The 19,700-nt window shown below is 43.0% G+C and overlaps 1 protein-coding gene and 1 long non-coding RNA gene across 2 annotated transcripts in view; one reads left to right on the forward strand and one right to left on the reverse strand.

Annotated features, from left to right (window-relative positions):
- LOC109297352 overlaps positions 1–12,399 on the forward strand; it is a 23,139-nt gene extending 10,740 nt beyond the window's left edge. Inside the window, exons 2-3 of the long non-coding RNA XR_002097295.1 lie at positions 8,812–8,817; positions 12,390–12,399. This is a non-coding gene — a long non-coding RNA (uncharacterized LOC109297352). The remainder of the gene's footprint in view (positions 1–8,811; positions 8,818–12,389) is intronic.
- The window catches only part of KIAA0368 (KIAA0368 ortholog), a 100,491-nt gene that overhangs the window by 16,188 nt on the left and 64,603 nt on the right, over positions 1–19,700 (reverse strand). Inside the window, exons 24-40 of the mRNA XM_019517047.1 lie at positions 17,770–17,915; positions 16,095–16,149; positions 15,216–15,330; positions 14,498–14,563; positions 14,057–14,174; positions 12,572–12,739; positions 10,732–10,811; positions 8,444–8,549; positions 7,728–7,775; positions 6,695–6,816; positions 5,176–5,326; positions 4,570–4,635; positions 3,393–3,482; positions 2,454–2,520; positions 1,856–1,947; positions 1,690–1,756; positions 1,187–1,378 (exon numbers count right to left, since the gene is read on the reverse strand). Coding sequence (XP_019372592.1) covers positions 1,187–1,378; positions 1,690–1,756; positions 1,856–1,947; positions 2,454–2,520; positions 3,393–3,482; positions 4,570–4,635; positions 5,176–5,326; positions 6,695–6,816; positions 7,728–7,775; positions 8,444–8,549; positions 10,732–10,811; positions 12,572–12,739; positions 14,057–14,174; positions 14,498–14,563; positions 15,216–15,330; positions 16,095–16,149; positions 17,770–17,915 — 1,749 coding nt within the window. The remainder of the gene's footprint in view (positions 1–1,186; positions 1,379–1,689; positions 1,757–1,855; positions 1,948–2,453; positions 2,521–3,392; positions 3,483–4,569; positions 4,636–5,175; positions 5,327–6,694; positions 6,817–7,727; positions 7,776–8,443; positions 8,550–10,731; positions 10,812–12,571; positions 12,740–14,056; positions 14,175–14,497; positions 14,564–15,215; positions 15,331–16,094; positions 16,150–17,769; positions 17,916–19,700) is intronic.

A 19,700-nucleotide genomic window follows, 5' to 3' on the forward strand; every position in this document is an offset into this window, starting at 1 on the left:
GCTAATTATGCTAGAGAGCTCCATCTCTCATTTTGGTGGGAACAGGGGTATTTCTCTAGAAATGTCTAGATTTCCTGAGGCAAGCTAGTTTTTTTCAAAACACACCCATGAAAAAGGTCTTACAACAACACATTCCCCCAGTCCCCAGTAAGACATCAGTGCACAGCAACCTCCTGCCTGGTGGGACATTTGAAACGAAACCACTAAATAGAGCTAGCAAGTCTTTCACAAAGAAGTATTATACTGATGAATCTTCTTCCACAGATGTAAAAAGATGGCTTCATAGGTATCTCTACATTTTCTTAGGTGACTTCTGCTCCTTAGAGGGAGAACTACAAATGCCACCTAACATATCTCCAGTGAAATGAGATCCTTCACATTAATCAGGCTATCCTGTACACTGAGAATCACCCTTCTTCCCCCTTCCCTGCCAATACCAAAAGTGCCTGCAGGGAGCACAGGATTCATTTCCCTGAATCCTCTTCTCCCCCCAGTGCTGGCTAAGATTTTCAAAATTAGCCACTTAAGTCATTATGTGGGCCATATTACCATCATATCTGAGCAACTCACACACTTCAGCGTGCTTCTCCTCAAGCATTATATATTTTAGCAGATGGGGAGATGAGACACTGAGTCTAAGAGATTTGCCCAAGGCCATACAGCAAGCCTGTAGTGAAGCAGAAAACTGAACCCAGGTCTCCTAAAGCCTAGGTGTGCGACCTAAGCATTAGTCCTTCCTGTGTCTGAAATGGCTGCCTAACAAGAGCCAGGTGGTGCTAATTCAGGCACCTAAATAAGCAGCTCTGTTTAAACCACCCCCTCCTCTTCCTCCCCCCCCAAAAAACAAACCAACAACCCAGTGTCAGTATCTAACAACTCTCAACCAAGTCATCTGCTCCTGCCTCCCCCCCAGATGCAAGAGCTCAGAGCTGGAGAAATGGAAAAGGTAGAAGGTGTCTCTGGCAGGAAGGGAAATTTTCTTCTAAGAAACTTCAAGATCAGGTTAAACAACAAGTCCCATGTTTCCACAGAGCATTATTGTTTTTACGCAATTTGATTTGTAAATTAGCTTAAAAAAATCATTTTAAGGATTTTCTTAAGATTCAAGTTTTCTGAAGAATTTCGGGTGCAAGCTGTCTAAACATCCCCAGCAGCCTCGCATAAAACAATCTCTGGGGCAGTTTACCTGGGACATTTTCCTGCCATACTTCAGTCCATAAATTAGAATCGTCTTTCTCTCCTTTCTCTTCATCAGGGACCTCATGCATTCCCAGAAATGCCAATGGCAAGACCTGTTTGGCATGGTTCTTCAAAACATCTGGACTGTAGCGTCCAATGGCATGAACAGTTAAAGCACAGCCTGTCCTGTAGACAGGTTCTGAAGGGGAAAGAAAAGAAAACAGTTATCTGGTTTGAGCATCTGAAGTCAGATTTTTTGTGGAAAGACTGATAGGAAGAGTCAGAAGTAATTTCATGAAAGCCAGTAAAGAGAGTCACAGTGCTTTGAAGAGTCACGGTACTATGAAGGAGAGAAGCCTCTTGCTTTATGCAAGATATCCATCTAGAAAATCTATAAGCCAGCAAGTTATAAGTGTAGGAACAGACAATGCTAGAGTGACCATTCATTGGCTTCTTCTAGCTACAAAAGCTGGTCCCCTACTGAAAACAAAAAAATGAAAAGCCACCTGCCTTCCTTCTCCATGTACCAGCTGCCAAGCTTCTGCAGTAGTTTCTCAGTACTACTGTCCCGAGAGGTCTGAGAGAGAGAGAGAGAGAGAGAGAGAGTTATTTAACACACATTAAAAAAAAATGAACTCCAGTGAGCTAAATGAAAAGACACCAAAGCCTGTCTCACCCTAACAAGATGCCCCATTGCAAAAGCAAATGACTTCTGCACCACACTGTTGCGATCTGTCAGGCCACTGAGTAAAGCACTCATGAGTTTACCTGTTTGGAAAAAGAGAAAGAGTCAAGCCTTGAAACAGCAGAATCAGCCTTTTGTCATAGTGGGAGGCAGTGTCTTGGGTTTCACTAGACTATTGGTGTTAATGGATGAGCGAGTCTATGTGCTTAGTTAAGTGCACATGGCATGTGGGCTTTAAACAGGAATATAATGTGGTTTGACCCCAAAATATACCCAAAACCAGAAGCAGCTGTAAGACAGCTTTAACTACAGGGTAAGTGGGACACTGCTGTTCTGTAGACTTTGATCTCTGCAATGCTACTTTCCTGAGGCACTGTTGTGTGTTAGTGATATGCATAGCCTAACTGAACAGGAACAACCCCAACCACACAGACTCTGCTCCAAGGGACACTGCCTTTAGAGATCAGGAAACATGAAAACAGAAGAGCATCCTGTGATGGAACTAAACAGGTAGAATGAAAAACAAGCTATTTACAAAGGACTGAAAAAATCAACTTAAAAAAAATCCCTGTGTAAAAACAAACCTTACCTGAAAAAGGTGTCAAATCTTGGGGACACTGAGTGGTTAATGATACTATCACACTAGCACAGCCTCCCTGGAAGAGCAAAAGGGAAAACAAAACCCATTATCAGCTAATTCTAGCTATTGACACTACTGCATGCATTGCTGTTGGGCCAAAGGGTACCTGTCAGGATCAGAGCTCCATGGGACTAAGTGCTCCTCTATATGCTGCCCCTGACCCAAACACAGTCTTCAGACTAATCTGACAAGCAAGTTTGAAACCATTCTGCTCTTTTAGAAGCAAAGAAGAGCCACTTTAGGAGAAGTAAGATACAAATGCTCCAGGGGCCCAGTCTCTGGACCTGGCCCACATGCCAGACAGAGGCACATCAAGCAGTATTCTGCAACCTACTCTTATAGGGTGTCTTTACACATGGTCTCTGGGGTGGAGGGGGAGGGTTCCTTATTTAGAACAGCTCCAGGACCACTCTAATTAAAGCACCTGCAGTGTCATGTGTACTCAGTGTCCTGCACTTCAAAATGGCAGGAGAGGCGCTTTAATTAAAGCTTGTTCAACAACCCAAGCTTTAATTAGAATGCCCTTGCTGCCATTCTGAAGTGCAGGGATGCTGAATACACATGACACAGAGGCTGCTGGAGCATACCAATTAGCATGCCCCAGCAGACTCGATTAATCAGGTCTGCTCCAACCTGTGCTAATTAGCACATCAGAGTAGATGTGCCGATAGAACCCAGCAGCCATCCCCCGCCTCACTGGGGGAGGGGTTACCAGTGGCGCTCCTAGAGAAAAAAAGAGAATTATGGGCAGACTGATCCAGATATGAAACAGTCACCACCTTTGCTGGTGACAGGTGCAACTTCAAGTTCAGAGCAGCCATGTTGCAGCCAGTCTTTCAAGCTGTTCCCTCTCCCACTTCCAAAGACTCATTAAAATGGCCAGCATACCTTTGTGCCCAGGCCTACTCCACTTTTAATCAGCTCGCAGAGCCTAGGGACCAGCTCACCTAGAACCGACACATCCAGGTACTGCAAGCACTGTGGAAAGGACGAAAGATTATAAATCTTGAGGAAGAAACACAAGCCTGTGTCAAACAGGAAAGCTGCTGCTGGCTTATACTTCTCTGTGTCAGCACTTCATTGTACTTACAAATCTATTGTACTATGAGCACTAATTTGAAAGAAGCAAGACCAGGAAGGTTAGACCCCATAAAGAGGTGGCTGACTTGTTACACCAAGTTGCACCAATTTTATACTGGTGCCACCCCCTGCTTGAATCAAAACACATGTATTCAAGCGCTAAACAGGCTTTTTAATATTTTTAAGAAAATATTTAATTAAACTACTATACAGGCAAATCAGTGTTTGGAAGGAGAAGAAAAAATTTTGGTGCAGACTTAAATTCCGCAGAAGGTAAGCAGAAGGAAACCCTGACTGAGCAGTGCTAATATATCAGTACCAGACACCAAGAAGCCAGCTCGGCAAGAAAACTGGTACTGGATCTAAATGCCCAAAGCACCAAACACCACTGGAAAGACAGAGGAATGGAGAGAAAAAACAGAGGTTTGAGCCAGTGCTCAAAAGCAATTACTTCAGCCTCCCTGCTTGGGAGGCCTACATTAGGAGCAAGATTAAATGTGCAGTTCCAAAGTTGATAGAGATAAAAGGTGATTAGAGAGAAGGAATTTGCTTCAAATAAGTTGAGGAGTCCCTTCATTGTAACATTCAGTCATCCCTGTGCCATCTGTGGAACATCGTAAGTATTCATCTTTATGAATACCATGTCAGATATTCATGAGTACCCTCTTTACCAAACTGGAAGGCAGGTTCTCACCTGGAGTTGGCTATCATAGGTCATGATAGTTCACCCCAGGTGAGAATATGTCCATATGTCTGCATTTTGGTTACTAAGAAGAATGGCAGAGGGGGAGGAAGAAAAAGTTTGAGGAGTGGGTACATGTGTACTTGGGAGAAAAGACAATAACCAAAATAAAAGTATGAGCAAGACTGCAGTGCAGGAGGTATCCGACAACCTGATAAAAGCAAAAAGAAAAACTTCCCATCATGTGGCTACTTAGGTTATTACTAATCTTTACTCCAAAATGTGGTTAAATCAAATACCTACCATATTGATCGTTTCCATCATGGGAGAGGATTTAGCAGCACTGAGTCTTGCACTATCCATTGCAGTCTAAAGAAAGCAGAAAAGACAACCAAGCAGGTTCAGGGTGGAGACAGCAGAAAAGTATTCCACTAGAAATGCCCCCAGATTTCAACCTTACATGGAAGCTGCTTCCACACTAACTTAGAGGAGTGTGCATTTCCAGCAAAACACAGGCAAGTTGTAATTTTAGCAGACTAGGAATTCGTCATAAACTAAACCACATGTACTGCAGGGAAGGTGCAGGGCATGGGGACACAAGAGGGTGAGGCATCCCTATCTTAGGTAGCGTTTGAGGCTCGTGCCCAGCTTGCCCACCCATTGTTACTTTTCTGCTTTATGCATTATATGTTTTAGGACCAATACCTGATCTCTCTCTTGTTCTCCAAATGCATATCAAACAAGAGGCAGTAGATCTGTTAGCTAATTCCCCTCCATACCCTGCTATGTCTCTGCTTCAGAGCCACCGATTTTTGGTTTAAGGCTATGGAAGATTTTGGTTTAAGGCTGTGAAGCTATAAATCTTTGAGATGCTACTTTGAAAACGTCTTTCATAGTTGTGATACTTACCTTTTCCTGCTCCGTGGCACGGAGACTCAAATAATTGAGAACCTGGGGTTCTAGCACACTTAAGGACTCCAACAGGGCAGGAATAAGTTTTGGTGCATGAGGTTTCAGCATAGCCCCAGCACTTTTGCTGATCTTCACAAGAGTGTTAATGCTGGAAGACAATGGAAGAGTATATCACTACAGAAGCCTGCAGAGCTAGTGAGTTAAGAAAGCCCTTTCATCAAGGGTAGCTTGTACTCTTTAGAACGCTAAGCGAACAAAAGTCTGAATTCAAATCTGGGTCTCAGTTTGGAGTGCATCTACAAAATGGAATTTTTCTGGATCTTTTTTTGATGCAACCAAGATTGGAATTGGCCCCAAGCCTGTGCTGATATTTCACACTGTTCACAACATTTTACTCTACTATCTAGCACATCCAAAATGTTGCAGATAGGGAACAACTAAATTAGGAAGTTAAAAAAAGAAGCTACATGCCATGTCAGTTCAGAAATACCACACACACCATCTCTCAAACATGTTCAGTTTGCATACCCTCCCTCAAAACAGTTATTTGCCAAATAAGGGTGAAGGCAATGTCACTTGAGAGTCTGAAAGGCAAAGTACTTTCAAAGCTTCCCCAGAATTAAAAAAAAAAAAAAAAAAATCAAAGATTTTATATTTTATTATTTCTTAATCTGGTCAGATGATAATATTGAGTGGCATTAAATTATGCTTGCAAAAGGCAGCTCTACTTGAAACCAGACGCCTGTTTAAGGTTTCATTTACTCTACTGGCAGAAAAATTACCAAATGACAACATTTAAGTGCATGAAGTTCTTTTGTCTCAACAGATCCTGGGCTGTTACACACATTTAGATGTCTGTGTTCAGTGCAACTGAAATGCAGATACCCATGAGATATGCAAAACTAGCATAGGGAAAACTACAAGAGTATGATTAAGAGGAAGGAGCCATGGTGGGCATGAAAACACAAGGATAAACTTGCACGCTTATGAAAAATGATGTGACGCAGTCTTTAGCATGCATGTAGAACAGACATATTTGCACTCTGTAAGGTCCTGTGGGGGAGTCCTGCACACAGAAAACTGCACCAATGTCAGTTTACTCCCTGCAAGAAAGGAGGAGAGAACCCTCCTCCTGATACTTGCTAATATTTGAACCTGAGCTTCTGATCCTCTTCACTGATTCTCTCAAGTGTATCTTCACAACCATTTCCTGCTCTTGCAGTGACAGGTCTTCATCTCCCTGTTTTACCTGTGGCAGGTTATGGTGTTCTTGATTTTCTTGGACAATGGGCTTGGGAGTCGTGTAACAGGGCTGTTCATCTAATTTTAAGAACAGGCTGTACAAACACTTGCACAGAATGGTTTAGATAGGAATGATCCTGCCTTCAAGTAGGAGGTTGGACTAGATGACCTCCCATGGTCCGTTTCCTACCTTCTCTGATTCTATGATCTTCAGAGAGACTAGAATGTCTTAACTCAAAAGAACCCAAAAGAAATCACAGGCTACAAGACAAACCTGAGAGCTCGGACTTCAGTCACTGTGCTCATCATTCCTTTGTCTAGGAGGCAAGGCAGCAACACAGCTATTGTTTTCTGGCCTGCAGCTCCTTTGGAGGGGTCACACATTTTCACACATACCTGATGACATGTAAGAGGGAGTCAGTGACACACCAAAATTTTCATTCCAGATAAATCTAATGCTTTCTCTCAGAATTAAAAGCAATATGGATCAATGCCCCCCTACCCCTGCACACACACGACCAAACTCAGACTGCCTGTACATTTCTGTAAGAGAAATAAAATACTGAAGGCAAATTCTAGTCAAGCACTCTACCCATGTTCTCCCCTGAAAGGGTCACGGCAAGCAGGAATTGTATTTTCGCCCACGTGCAGAGATGGTGCTTCACAGACCCTCCACAGCTTGATAGTATCTGATGAAGCAGGCTGTCACGTATGAAAGTTTATGCCTCTCTAAACCAAATAGTCTCTAAGGTGTTACCCTCTTCTAGCTTCAGCTTGACTTATTAACGGTCTGAATGAACAAACATCTGCAGAATAGACTGGGTCAAATGTTCAGTGAGAACACTAGCATGTCCACAACCAGAATAGCTTCTGGAACCTTAGAAAGGGCAGCAAAACCCTCTTTGGACAACTGCATACTGGTGCTAGATAAACGTGTACCACATTCTGCCCATAACACCTTCCGCTAAGTCTGATACTCACAGAAAAAATAAGGACCAACGGAGGAACAGAATTCAGTACTTTCCTGCAGCAACTGCGTAAGACTTAAAATGTCAGATTGGTTCAATCCTGGTTTCCTCAAACAGAACTCTGATGGATTTCAACAAACTCATGGATTTTGACATGCCCACTATATTTACTTTGACTAGGTTATAAAGTGCAACTTTGCACCTTAGTACAATCACCATTTACCTGAGAATAGCTTGTAAAAAAAAAAGTCACTCTTAAAAAGGTGCAAACTAACTATTGTATAACACCATGTAAACCGCAGCCCTATATGCAAAAAGTAGCTTTTTTTTTTTTTTTACCTTGCTTAAAGTTTTCAGAGCTAATTCTGCAGCCTTTCGTACAGACTCCTAGAAGAAAGAATTCCAATTTTACTTAAATGTATTTTGCCATTATTTACTTTCATGTTTGAAAGCATATGGATTTTTAAACACAAGCATTAATATGTCTTGTCTGCAGCCCATAATTAGTTACCTTTAAAAGGCCCATCTGTGTTTGGTCAATCTCTTATCATTATCTGAGCATTTAGTTACTACAGTGGTAATTCATAATGGTATCCCACATAAGGTTGTCTTGTCATTCTGGTCACCAAAAGTATTTCCCATACTCCAGATGACCCATGCCATTAAGATTGCCTTGTGTCACTGTGAACAGGTGCATCACCTTAAAGAATCTATGCAGCCCTGAATGGACTGCTCCATCTACTGCAGCATTCTGCTGGATCAGGGCTGCAGCATTTTATAAGGCCTAGCTTAACAGGAATGAAAAGTAACATCGGCTTTATACACATCTTCAAACCCACGAAAGATGCATATAGAAAATTTCCCAATTCAGGGGCTTGAACTGGACCAGTGTCAAGGATTTGAAACTCCCCTAGACCTCAGTGGAAGCTGAGAGACTTTGCTAGCTATCAGGATCAGCTTCCAGGCCAATAAAAGATTCTTCTAAGGAAATATTTTCTTACCACTTTCTTAATAATTCTGTATTTCACTGATAATCCAACAGGAAATCTGATTACCTTAATGTCATCTTGCACTTTAAATAGCGTTTCCCAGATCTCTGGAAGTTTGTCAATAATGTCATCCAGCGGTCTTCCTCTTAACAAATCATTCAGCGCTAGACAACTGCAGACAGTTTTTTTTAAAGACATAAATCAATTCAACAAGGCCATTTCAGTAATTCAAAACATACCACCACCACCACCAGAAATCTCACATGACTTTTTGTTTAAACCTCAAAACAAGGCATCTTTCAAAGAGTTGGTCCTTAGAAGAGAAGGTACAATTCCCAGGTACACTAAGGCCCATTTTTCACTACTATGGAAAGGAACTTGAAAGTCAGTATAAATACATTTTAAACCTACTTCAAAGCCCTTTTCATTGTCAGGCCAGTGTGTAACAACCTTAGTGCAGAGGAAATTCAGGCTCCTCCAACCCCCACAGGATAACGTACTGAATCACAGAGCCCTGCCTCATTCAACAGATACCTTCCTAATTCATCACTCTAAATTTCCTACACCCTTAACTCCATTGGATTTGATTTGATTTGAATGATTTGACCCTCACTTATAACTAGGTGAATACAGTGGTGAATCAGAGCTGGTAACAGCTATTTGCTTCTTTCTCCACAGCACCTAGCCCTTTAATTCAGTATGCACCTGCTACACTGGGCATTTATAAAACAGAGCACATACTGCAGTACAACACAAAAGCCTAGGCACTGTGGCCTACTTTCAGCTAGCACACAAGGAAACTTTAATTACAGAAACTACCATGTATGTAAAACTGAAGCTTCAAATCCTTGGTTAATCACTTGGATCCCAAGTGAGTCCTTACCCAGCTAGCAAGAGACACTGTTCTTTACCCATCTGTCAATCATTTAAGCATCACAACTCTTTACAAAAGACTGCAATCTTATGTAAGATAATATTTTAAAATGTATACAATTTGGGAAATCATGGGATATTTATGAAGATGGGAAGAAATGGGATTATTTAGTCTAGAAAAGAGAAGATTAAGGGCAGGATTTGATGACAGTCTTCATATACGATTGTTATAAAGAAGGTTGTTGTAAAGAGGATGGTGCTCAACTGTTCTCTGCATCCACTGGAGACAGGACAAGAACAGCTGTAAATTGCAACAGTGGGAGATTAGGTTGGATGTTAGGAAGAAATTCCATCTATGAACGTGGTGAAACACTGGTTACCAAGAGAGACTGTGGTATCTCTGTAATTGGCAGTTTTTACACCACATAGGATAGACAGAATTTTGTTGGGGATAGTTTAAATAGGGATGGTACTTCTCTGTGTAGGGATTGGAATTAGATGACCTATAAGAAGGTGTTCAACCTTTGGCCCCTGGTGCTGTGCCATCTGTTCCAAGGGGCTCTCCACAGATCTGAGACGTGCTAGCAGGCCATGGCTAGAATGGGTGTGCAGGGTGGCACAAGGTCTGATCCCCACTCATGCGGGGAGACAGTGCAGTCCTGCAGGCCTGATCCCATTAATTTGGCCCATGCGGCCAAAACTATGAGCACCATTGACCTTTAAGAGTCTGTAATTCATATTTTAATTCACATCTTATCATTTTATATATTGAAATAGATACTTTGCCTACTTCCCCCAAAGCTACAAAGCAGGTTTTGCTCCAACTTTCAAGAACAATGTAAGTTTATCTCCTGGCAGATAATTTCACCCAGAAAGGCAAAAACTGGGAGTTATATGCAATTAGAAAAGATTGTCTATGCAATCCCATTATAGCTGCTACAAGTATTCTAGCTACACTTATTCTAGACTTAATCTCCAGACAGGATACAGTATCTTACTGAGTCTGTCAAACGGGGTAGATCAGAATCAAAGGATCAGGTCTGAGGTTTGGATTCGATGGCGTATTTGCATTATATTGAAAGTATTTAACTAAAAAGAGTTTATTGCCAGACCTGTATCTAACTGCACTGCCTTGTCAGCAAGTACTTGTATTATATACCCAAAGATGAGCTGTCAATATTCTCTCACCACGACACTAAGCAACACTTCAGGCCACAGACAGACCAAGATCTTCAATCAAAGACTATATTTTCAAATAATTTAGCTGTGGCATGACAGAAACCATTGAGACCCTTGAAGGCATGTGTTTGGGAGTAAGTCATGTCCCAGCACAGTACCAGGATGCTGGACTCTCCAGGAGGTAGCTGGAAGAAACCACCTTAATTTTTCTCACTCCATTCAATAGGAAATAGGATTTCTAAGGTTAAGAATAATTTTTCTGCTTTGTTTTTTTAAGAGTAAATATTACTCCTCAGCAATACCTGGATTCCCTGATCCTCCAGAGGCTGCTGGTCAGGTTGCCAATCAGATCCTCAAGGATTTCCTTCATATACTTATCCACCTAGTAGGAAAAAAACCCCTTGAATATAGAGAAGCTTATAGAATGCAAGTCCTTATTTCCATGCAATTGGTTCTACACACACAGCAGCTATAATGGACTGCAGGATTTCAGCAGTGATAAACAGCTGTCCAGGTCTTTAGTTAGCATGTGCCCAGATTGAACACCTCTCAAGCATGGTCTTCTGGGATAAGACAAGACATCTGGTTCTCCAGAGGTTCTGGCCAGAACAGAAGAATACATCCTTGCTGGAGCTGTCCCTGCACAAGTCAAGCCCATCTGGCTTAAGCTGGCCCCAATTTGCACATCCTCTGCTTCAAAGCCTGGGACCACAGCAGCCTATATGGTAGAGGGAAAGGCCAGACTGCAACCAATTTTCTAGCCAGAATATGGTAAGCAGGGGCACACATGTCTGGATACAGTGAAAGAAGCCTATTTTCATGTCTGACAGCCCTTCCCAGGATAAATTAGACAGTTTCTTATCATGCAGCCACTGACTCTCAGCCTAAGATTGTGAAGAAGACCCTCTGAAGTAAGACTGTAGTTGCAGCTGGAGTGGGAAGCAGAGGTCCCTCCCCCCTACCCATGGACAGCACAGCTGGAGTGGAGCCCATGGGAGGTGGGGCAGATGCAGGCTGCCCATTGTGGGCTGGGGCTTCCCTGTCCTGCTGCCCTTTCCCTAGGGCCTCAGGGGCCCAGCAGGCAGGATCTGGTGCTGGCGGACAGGGAGACTTGGTGCCATTGCCAGAAGCCCCATGGCAGCTGCTCTGCCATGGTGAAGCATCCCCTGCCTGCTCATCAGCAGCAGCAGTGCAGAGTTGTGCCCCCCACTGCTACCGGGTGGGAAGGAGGCACCTTACCATGGTGGTACAGCCAGAGAGGGGCTCCTGGCAGAAGCACTGAGCCTCCCTGCCCCACTCTACTGTGGAGGCACCTAGGAGGAGGTCAGCAGGGTGGGGAGCCTCGAGCCCGCAGTGGGCAGTGCACATCCACCCCCCCACCCCATGCACAAATCTAGGCGGCACATGCCCCCCATCCCTCCTTTCCTGGGAGTGTGCACAGCAGCAGGGAGCCAGTACCCCTACTGCCGCCCCAGATGAGCCACCTGTGGCTCCATCCCACTCCCTGGCTGGGCCTCACGGCCAAACATTTCCGTCCCAGTCCCAGCCCCAGGGCCCACCGTCCTAACTAAGTGGTGCCCCCAGGCCCAGCCCTTCCCTACTCTACTCCCTCCTTTACCACAGGGGCTTCAATCTGCCCCCCCCCTTCCCTCTCACAGACTTACTGGGAGTGAGCTGCAGGAGCTGCTCTCCATGCTGTCTGGCTGCCATATGCATGTGTGCACGCACACATGCACATGGTGCCCCCTGCCCTCGAACGCCCTCCTTCTTCCTCCAACCACAAGCAGCACCTTGCAGGCTGGAACTATACGAAGCTGCAAGGGGAAACACACTGTTTCCTATGTTTTTCTCCCTAACTAACAAACCACAGGCAGCAGTCTTTACTTATTTTTTTTCCTTTTAAACAGGATGTTACATGGGTGTCAGCTGTGTGCTGAATGGGCCGCGCATAGCCCAGCAGCCATGGGTTGAGAACTACTGCTCTACATAGCAACAGAGGATTTTCTCTTTTACATACACCGAAGAACGCAACTGCCTCTTGAGATTTTCCTCAGCTATTTTCTTGAAGGAATTCCTTTAGGAGACTCATGGCTGGCAGAAAGCACAGGATCTTGCACTCAAACAACTCTTGCATGTACTTACAGCTGATTTGTCAGTGACAAGCGCATTCCAAATGCTGGTCATAGCCTGTCGAATACCAAGGTTGGGATCAAACTGGTAACGATAAAGCCGAGGAACCAACTGGGGCAAAAATGGAGCCAGTTGTTCACCAGCTTTCGTTGCAATCACATTGAAACCAAAAGCTGCTCCCTGAAACAAAGAACAGACATTTCCTGAAGGAAGTGCAAGTCTGTCTAGCTACCCACTGAGAGCTCAATTCTCTGATCCCATTGAAGGCAACAATAAAGCTCCCACAACTTAATAACATGGGATCAGGCCCCTGCAACAGTGCTGATCCTGCAGTTTAGAAACTGTAGAGATAACACAATCCTCCTCTGCTAGCAGGTATTCAAACCCTGTATAAGCTTGCTAAGTAAGTCCTGCTGACTTCTCCTTATAGTAAAAGGTGCAGCTTGTTAATTACGCCAAGTAATGACAGTTGGGTTGACCAGGGCTTAGGGTATGGGAGGGGGGAAGGAGAGGTTGGACCAAGAAAGAGGGAGAGGTGCAGCAATGTAGGGGCAGAGCTAGCAAAGTCCTCCAGGAAAAACTATATCATGGTCAGGCCTTGGAAAAATGTTTATATTGGGGTTTGTATTCTGCTATAAATGACATTTGCAACAAAGCCAAACTCCAGGAAAAGGGCACGCATGATCTTGTGCAGGGCACAGAGGTTCTCTGGGATAGGACAGAAGCACACCATCTATTCAGTTACTTAAGTACATCATGCTGTATTTAAAGAAAGCCAGTTGTAGAACAGCAGAATTAGAAGGGGCCCCAAAGGCCAGTTAGTCCAACCCCTGGCACAAAAGCAGGATGTACATGCATAATTAGTCCTCAATCCCTCCAAAAGGTAAGAAAATAATGTATTAGAAATAAAATTAAAATGGCCATGATGTTGTTCTATTAACAGGAAGAGAGTGAGGCAACATTTTGGGTTTGAAAAAGGGGCTAGTGGCTATAAACCAGAGTCTCTTTCTGTAAGCAGAAACATGAGTATTGTTTCAGTGAGGGTGGCTGACCAGCTAGTATGCTGGGACCCCTGCTTATCAGTTATCTTGCGACTCATCCCTCCTGTTTAGTAAACTCATGTGCTGTTCCGTCTTCAATTTTAAGATTTAAGCATTTTTTGTCAAATATCTGTACAGTGCCTAGTGCAGAACTATAGCTCCAGAAATAGGCAAAAGACCAGTAAAACACATTATAACAATTAGTTAGAGTGGAACGAAGTGATGATTTAAGCCAATGCATAGACTAGTAAGGATTTGTTGCAATAATCTGGTTAAATCTATGATTAATTTTACATGCTGGTGATAGCACACTAGAAGTGGCAATAAAATACAAAAAGAAAAAAGCCTTCCTACCCACTCTGGTCCAGGTAGAAATTGCACACCTGTTGTGCAGTTTTCTGTTTGGGGACTTTTAATCTATAGTTGACACAGGATTTTGTACTAAAAATCAAATTACCTTTCGGGAATTCCACATTGCATGGTGGTTGGCCAGATTCATGAATTTATAGACCAGATCTGGTTGGCTAAGGTCACTAGCCAGTGAACAAAGTTCCTTGTATGTAGAGAGACCCTGACTTGGGAAGGCAAAAAGGAAAAAAAAATAGTATTACTAAATTTTGGTCACAGAAACCACCATAGTAACCAATAACTACACCATAGAAACAAGTCATCACAATAACTTTGATCAAAAGTGGATCAAAATACAGCACATAATTCAGATGCAATATAAATGAGCTTCATATCAGTGATATAGGGAAGTAATTACAGTCATTATTAAGGAAGAAACAGGATTCAAGCAATCAAAAGAAGAAACCGAGGAACATAAGGTTTAAAAGAAAGGTATGAAGATCTAGGCACAATCCTCACCTGCTGTATGGAATATCATCACTGAACTTACCCATCTGGGGTTTTGCCAAGAGCTCCCTGAAATACAACAGTTTCTCCAGTCACTTCGTGTTTGCTCCTGGGAATAGAAAGAGGCTCAGCATTAGCTTTTTCATGCACTGTAGGCAAACAGGTCATATTACACACACTGAACATTCAGACACAAATGAATACATGTTGCTCTATTAAACTAAGAAATTACTTGTACTTGGGTCCTAACGCCATAGATATTTACAGGTGTGATGACCCACGCACACCACAAGAAGTCCATTACCTTTAGTTATGTAGAACATTAGGAACATGTTTGAGAAAGGTCAGGGCTTTACCAAGCAAGTTAAAAAAAGTGAAAACATATTGTATATGGTTGCATTTTAATTTCTCCTGGGATCTGACTCCACTCATCATGGCCAAGTATACACTTAGGCCAGGTGCCTATCCCCACTTTAGAGGACCAAATACCATTTCCATTTGCCTCTTGGTCCCAAGTCACCAAGACAAGCCCCCCCCATGTACCAGTGTAACATCTATACCACTTAGCACTGCTTAATATGCTAAGTACAAGAAGCTCCAGCTATCACTCACTGTGATACATATATGGAGCAGATGTGAGCTGACTTCCACCACTCCAAAAAACTGATCTTCTCTTGCATAAGAAATGTATTTCTGTGTCCTGCCATGGATACACAAGTACAGAATACTTGCACAGCCCTGAAGTTCTGAGCTCACTGTACCTTTTCCCGGTCATAAGTGTATCGACAAGCGTAGTGACCAGCTCCTGCTGGTCTTGTTCGTTGCCTAGTTCATACACTAGTCCAAGTCCTTTTGAAGCAACATCTTGACTAAGTTCTGCAATAGATTTGATAAAATACACACAAAATAATAAGAATGAAATATTGAGAGCCAATTAAAAGTAGAAGCTAAAAAAAACATGAGTTCCGTAACATGGTTAAAATGATATCACTACTGCCAAAAACACCACTAGAAAGCAGCTGTAGCCTGGCAACATGTGAGCTCCATCCCCAGACAGGATGACATGCTGCATGTAAATTTTCCCCCGACTCTCCTGTAGCAGGAAACATTCCAAGAGTTGCCTATATCTTTCTGACATCAAAGAAGCTGGGACCTGGTCCAGAGCCCAAAGTTAAAAGGAATAGTCCCTCCGGCCAGCATTCCTTTAGCTGGCCCCATGTGTGAAGATGGACCTTGGAGCAAAGCCTTAATTGACTGAAACTGGGATCAGCCAGAGGTTTCATCTATCTGGATACAAGTAGAGGATCAAAGCCCTGAGCTCAAACCAAAAAAATAAGCAGGACCACCACAAAAGTCTCCTCTCTTATGACGGCAGGAGAGGGGGCAAATGCATGACTTCCAAGGCAAAGTTTCTTGCTGGAATGCTGAGGTAGAAACAAAGGTACTATTTCAAGTTTCTACAAATAGAAGCTTTGTAAGACTCTTGCTTTTAGAGCAAAAATAACATTTCCATATATTTTTGTCACTGATGAGTGATAAAGAAGTGTTAAATTAATTTATGCAACTAACATGGCATAGCAAAAGTCTTGGCTCTTTGTTTAGTAATGTAAAAATACCCTCATGGATACCATACTACTTACCATCATTATCAGACAGAACTGAAACAAAGGCATTTTGAATCTCCTTGAGATGAGACTGAAACACAAACAGACACAAAGAGCAGAAAAAGCATATATTTTTATTCCACATTTTGCCTCCTTTCAATTTTGTCTAAAAGGTTCCCTAACAAAACAACATAGAGGCTATTTTATCTCTTTTTAAATTTAATATAATCAAACACCACAAAAATTGTACATTTTGTCTGAGATGTCAGAAAAGGTCAATCTTAAGTTCAGAGACAATACTAACTTTTGTAGTTGCACAGCACCCTTTTTCCAGTCTCAAAGCAACATACAGAAGCAGTGTATTCATTGTTTGGATGGAGAAGCTACAGGAATAGGGGAGTTAAGTACCTTATCTATGGCCACTCAGAGAGCAAGTCAGAAATGAAACCCACATCTCCAAACTCTCAGCCCTTGTGCTCAAGTTGCCTCCTTCACAATCCAGTAATGGGAGGAGAAGTCTTAGAAAACAATCCCTAAGGCAGAGTAACTTCCGGGGTTTGAAACTTAATAAAACTTAAGACCAAGTAGCACCTCTCATCCCAAAGCACTTCAACCATAATATAGACAACCTATTGCTTAATTGCAGCCTCCTCTGGGATGAAAGATGGTAGCCAACTGGCTCATCCACATAGATCCTGGTTTTCTCTGTTTAAAACTCGCCAATTCTCTGATTAAAACCCCCCAAATCTATGACTAAAATGAAATGCCACTAAATATATAGGTAATCAGTTGAATACAATGTTTTATTGACATATTTACAATTCTTAAACAATTTGGAAGCCTACCAGTGCCTCAATCATTATAATAAAATAAATTCTAAATACCTAATACATTTTGGCATTTGATTTTGGGTTTTTTATCATGGAAAAATCAGAGCTCCCCATGCACCCTTCACTCATCAGGATGCAGGTCCAACTGCAGCTATCCCCTGCCACTGCTTTGTGGTGCTGAGCAGCCTTAATATGCTGGCGCCCTGCCCATGCCATTACCCCTCACTCCCAAGCCACAGCCCTGATGATGCCCCTCACTATGCTCCCCACCCCCCAGCCCTGCTGGAAAGGGCCCCCAGTTGCCAGGGCTATGGGGCCAGGGACACAGGTACACAGTCCCCTGCCCCCTACAGCAGTGCCCGTGCCCTGGCTGCCACCCACAGGAGGCAGTGGCTGCTGTGGCAGAATGGAGTGTGGAGTCTGGCTCCCCTTCACCCATAGGCAGCACACCTGGAGTGGAGCCTGTGGGGGGGGGGGGTGGATGCAGGGTCGGGGCTCCCCACCCTGCTTCCCCCCCCCACCAGGGCAAAGAGAATCTCTTCCACAAGGAGAATCCTTTAAAAATTCTACTAACAGCAATTTTCCTTCCCTCAAGGGAACAGCTAGTTGAAGCCTTTTCCTATAGCTGTTATGCAGACTAAACTCCCACTGACTTACATCTAAGTTAGATGCCTGCAAAGGAAGAACTAGACTGCCAGTGGGCAATACCACCCCAGGAACGTGGAGCAAGCAGGTGTCACCTGGAGATCTCAGAGCTATAGAGCTGAGGCACAGTGAGAAGCAATGAGATGAGGGAGAAGGAGAAATGAGGGGATAAGAGGAAAGATATAAGGCAAGCAAGAAAAGCAGAAGCTGAAAGTAGGAAAGAGGTAGGTTTTCACCTTAATTTCTTTGTGCGTGCTCAGCTTCTTCACCATTGATAGCAACCAGATGCAGGCTGCCTGCCTGACATGTGGGTTAGGGCTGACAATATGCTTATTCAAAATGAGGTCTAGAACCCAGGAGACCACGTCATTCACTTTCACATCTGGAAAAAATAAAGATGGGAAAAATGACTTTAAAACCAAACCTCACATGCACTTTCATATAAACCAACATATAGACAGACCTTTCTTATACAGGCAGTCCTCAACTTACAACGTTTCGAATTACAACGTTTTGCACTTAAAACGTTTATAAACTGACACAGTTTCAACTTTATGACGTCAATTTCGTCTTACAACGCTTGATCCGATGCAATGCCATGCCAGTGAACAAGTTCACTGTGTTGCTCATCTCCCTGGAGAACATCTGCCCAAACTTGCTTGGACACTTTCTTTAAGAAAGCACACAAGACTCCTGAAAAACTTGCAGGCAGGACTCCTGAAAAGATTCCAGCCAAGAGACCTTCAAAAAGTCCAGCAAAGTCACCTCAAAGAAGTCTACCTAAATCAATATGATTGCTATTTACAATATAAATACATTAATGTAGCTATATTACTCGTCTATAATTGATCAAGTACAAAATTCTGGGGTATTTTTGGTGAAAATAGGGTATTAGGCCTTGGTTCAGGAACCAATCCCCCATTTATAATATTTTTTTCTTATGAGAAAATTGGTTCTAAGTTACAACGTTTCGACTTAAGACACGGTTTTCAGGAACCAATTGTGTTGTAAGTCCAAGGACTGCCTGTACTGTAAATACCTAGTCTGGGCCTTCAGTACACAGACAAAGCTCTCAGAGTCATGGGGAGCTTTGCCTGGATAAAGATTGGAGAATAGCTCATTCCTGAAAGGTACTAAGTGCCTTTGGAAATTCCTCATTAGTGCACTGCCCTGCACCGTAGGCTATGACTGAGTGTGTTAGAGTTTTTGTCAGGATTGCAATTTCCCAAAGGGAGTCAGCCCAGATTCTCTCAAATTCAGCAATGTACTTAAACCCACCCATATTTGATATCACTGGGACAAAAATGTGCACACAAACATCAAAGAGTTTGCAGGACTGGAGCCTAAGAACATACCCATCTTCTTTTTGGATGCGCATTTTGCATGCACACATTTTTACATATCCAAATTATCAGACCATTAAATAAATGGTGCATTTGAGCACACAGTCATGTAGGTGCTCAAGTTCCTGATCCACATGTGCAAATACACCTTGTTCCCATCAACTCAAGTATTTGTGTACAAACACAGGAAAAATGTTCACATTTGATCTTGGAAAAACTGCAGGTCTTAAAGTTGAAGTCTTCTTTGGAAAATTTAGCTCTTACTGTGTTATAAAGGTTTGGTCAGTCTTAAGCATAAAAGGGTCAATAAAACAATAGAAGTGCAATGTAAAATAGCAGTTAGTTAACTGTACTTCATTTAGAAGCTATTTTAATTAGTATGTGCTTTGACATCTCCCCTCCCCCCCCCACCCAATTATTTTCCCTTTACTTCACTCAGTTCATTCAAAAAAAATACGAAAAAACACCCTTTGAAGTAGCAGGCAAATGGACTAGAAAAGAACCTAGGCCAGCAAAATGCTGAACAGCCCGCTAAAAATATTAGTGCTTATCTAACACAATGACAATAATTTGGGTCTGGGAAAGTGCTTAGCACTGGGGCTGTCCGAAGCTTTGGTCTCCGATTCGACTCAGAGGAGATTTGGCCTGATTCAGCAGCCAAACTGGAAGCCTCCAATTCGATTTGGAGAGATTCAACGATTTGGCCATAGACACAGCTTTATATGTTTTTTCTACGTACCTCGGGGTACCAGCCACAGCTTGTGAAAGCCGAGCTGGCGCAGTGCATGGAGCATCCCACAGGAACGCGGGGGGGGGGGGGGGGG

Source organism: Gavialis gangeticus, unplaced genomic scaffold, assembly GCF_001723915.1.
Source record: "Gavialis gangeticus isolate Ggan-Ray unplaced genomic scaffold, GavGan_comp1, whole genome shotgun sequence".
Lineage (NCBI taxonomy): Eukaryota > Metazoa > Chordata > Crocodylia > Gavialidae > Gavialis > Gavialis gangeticus.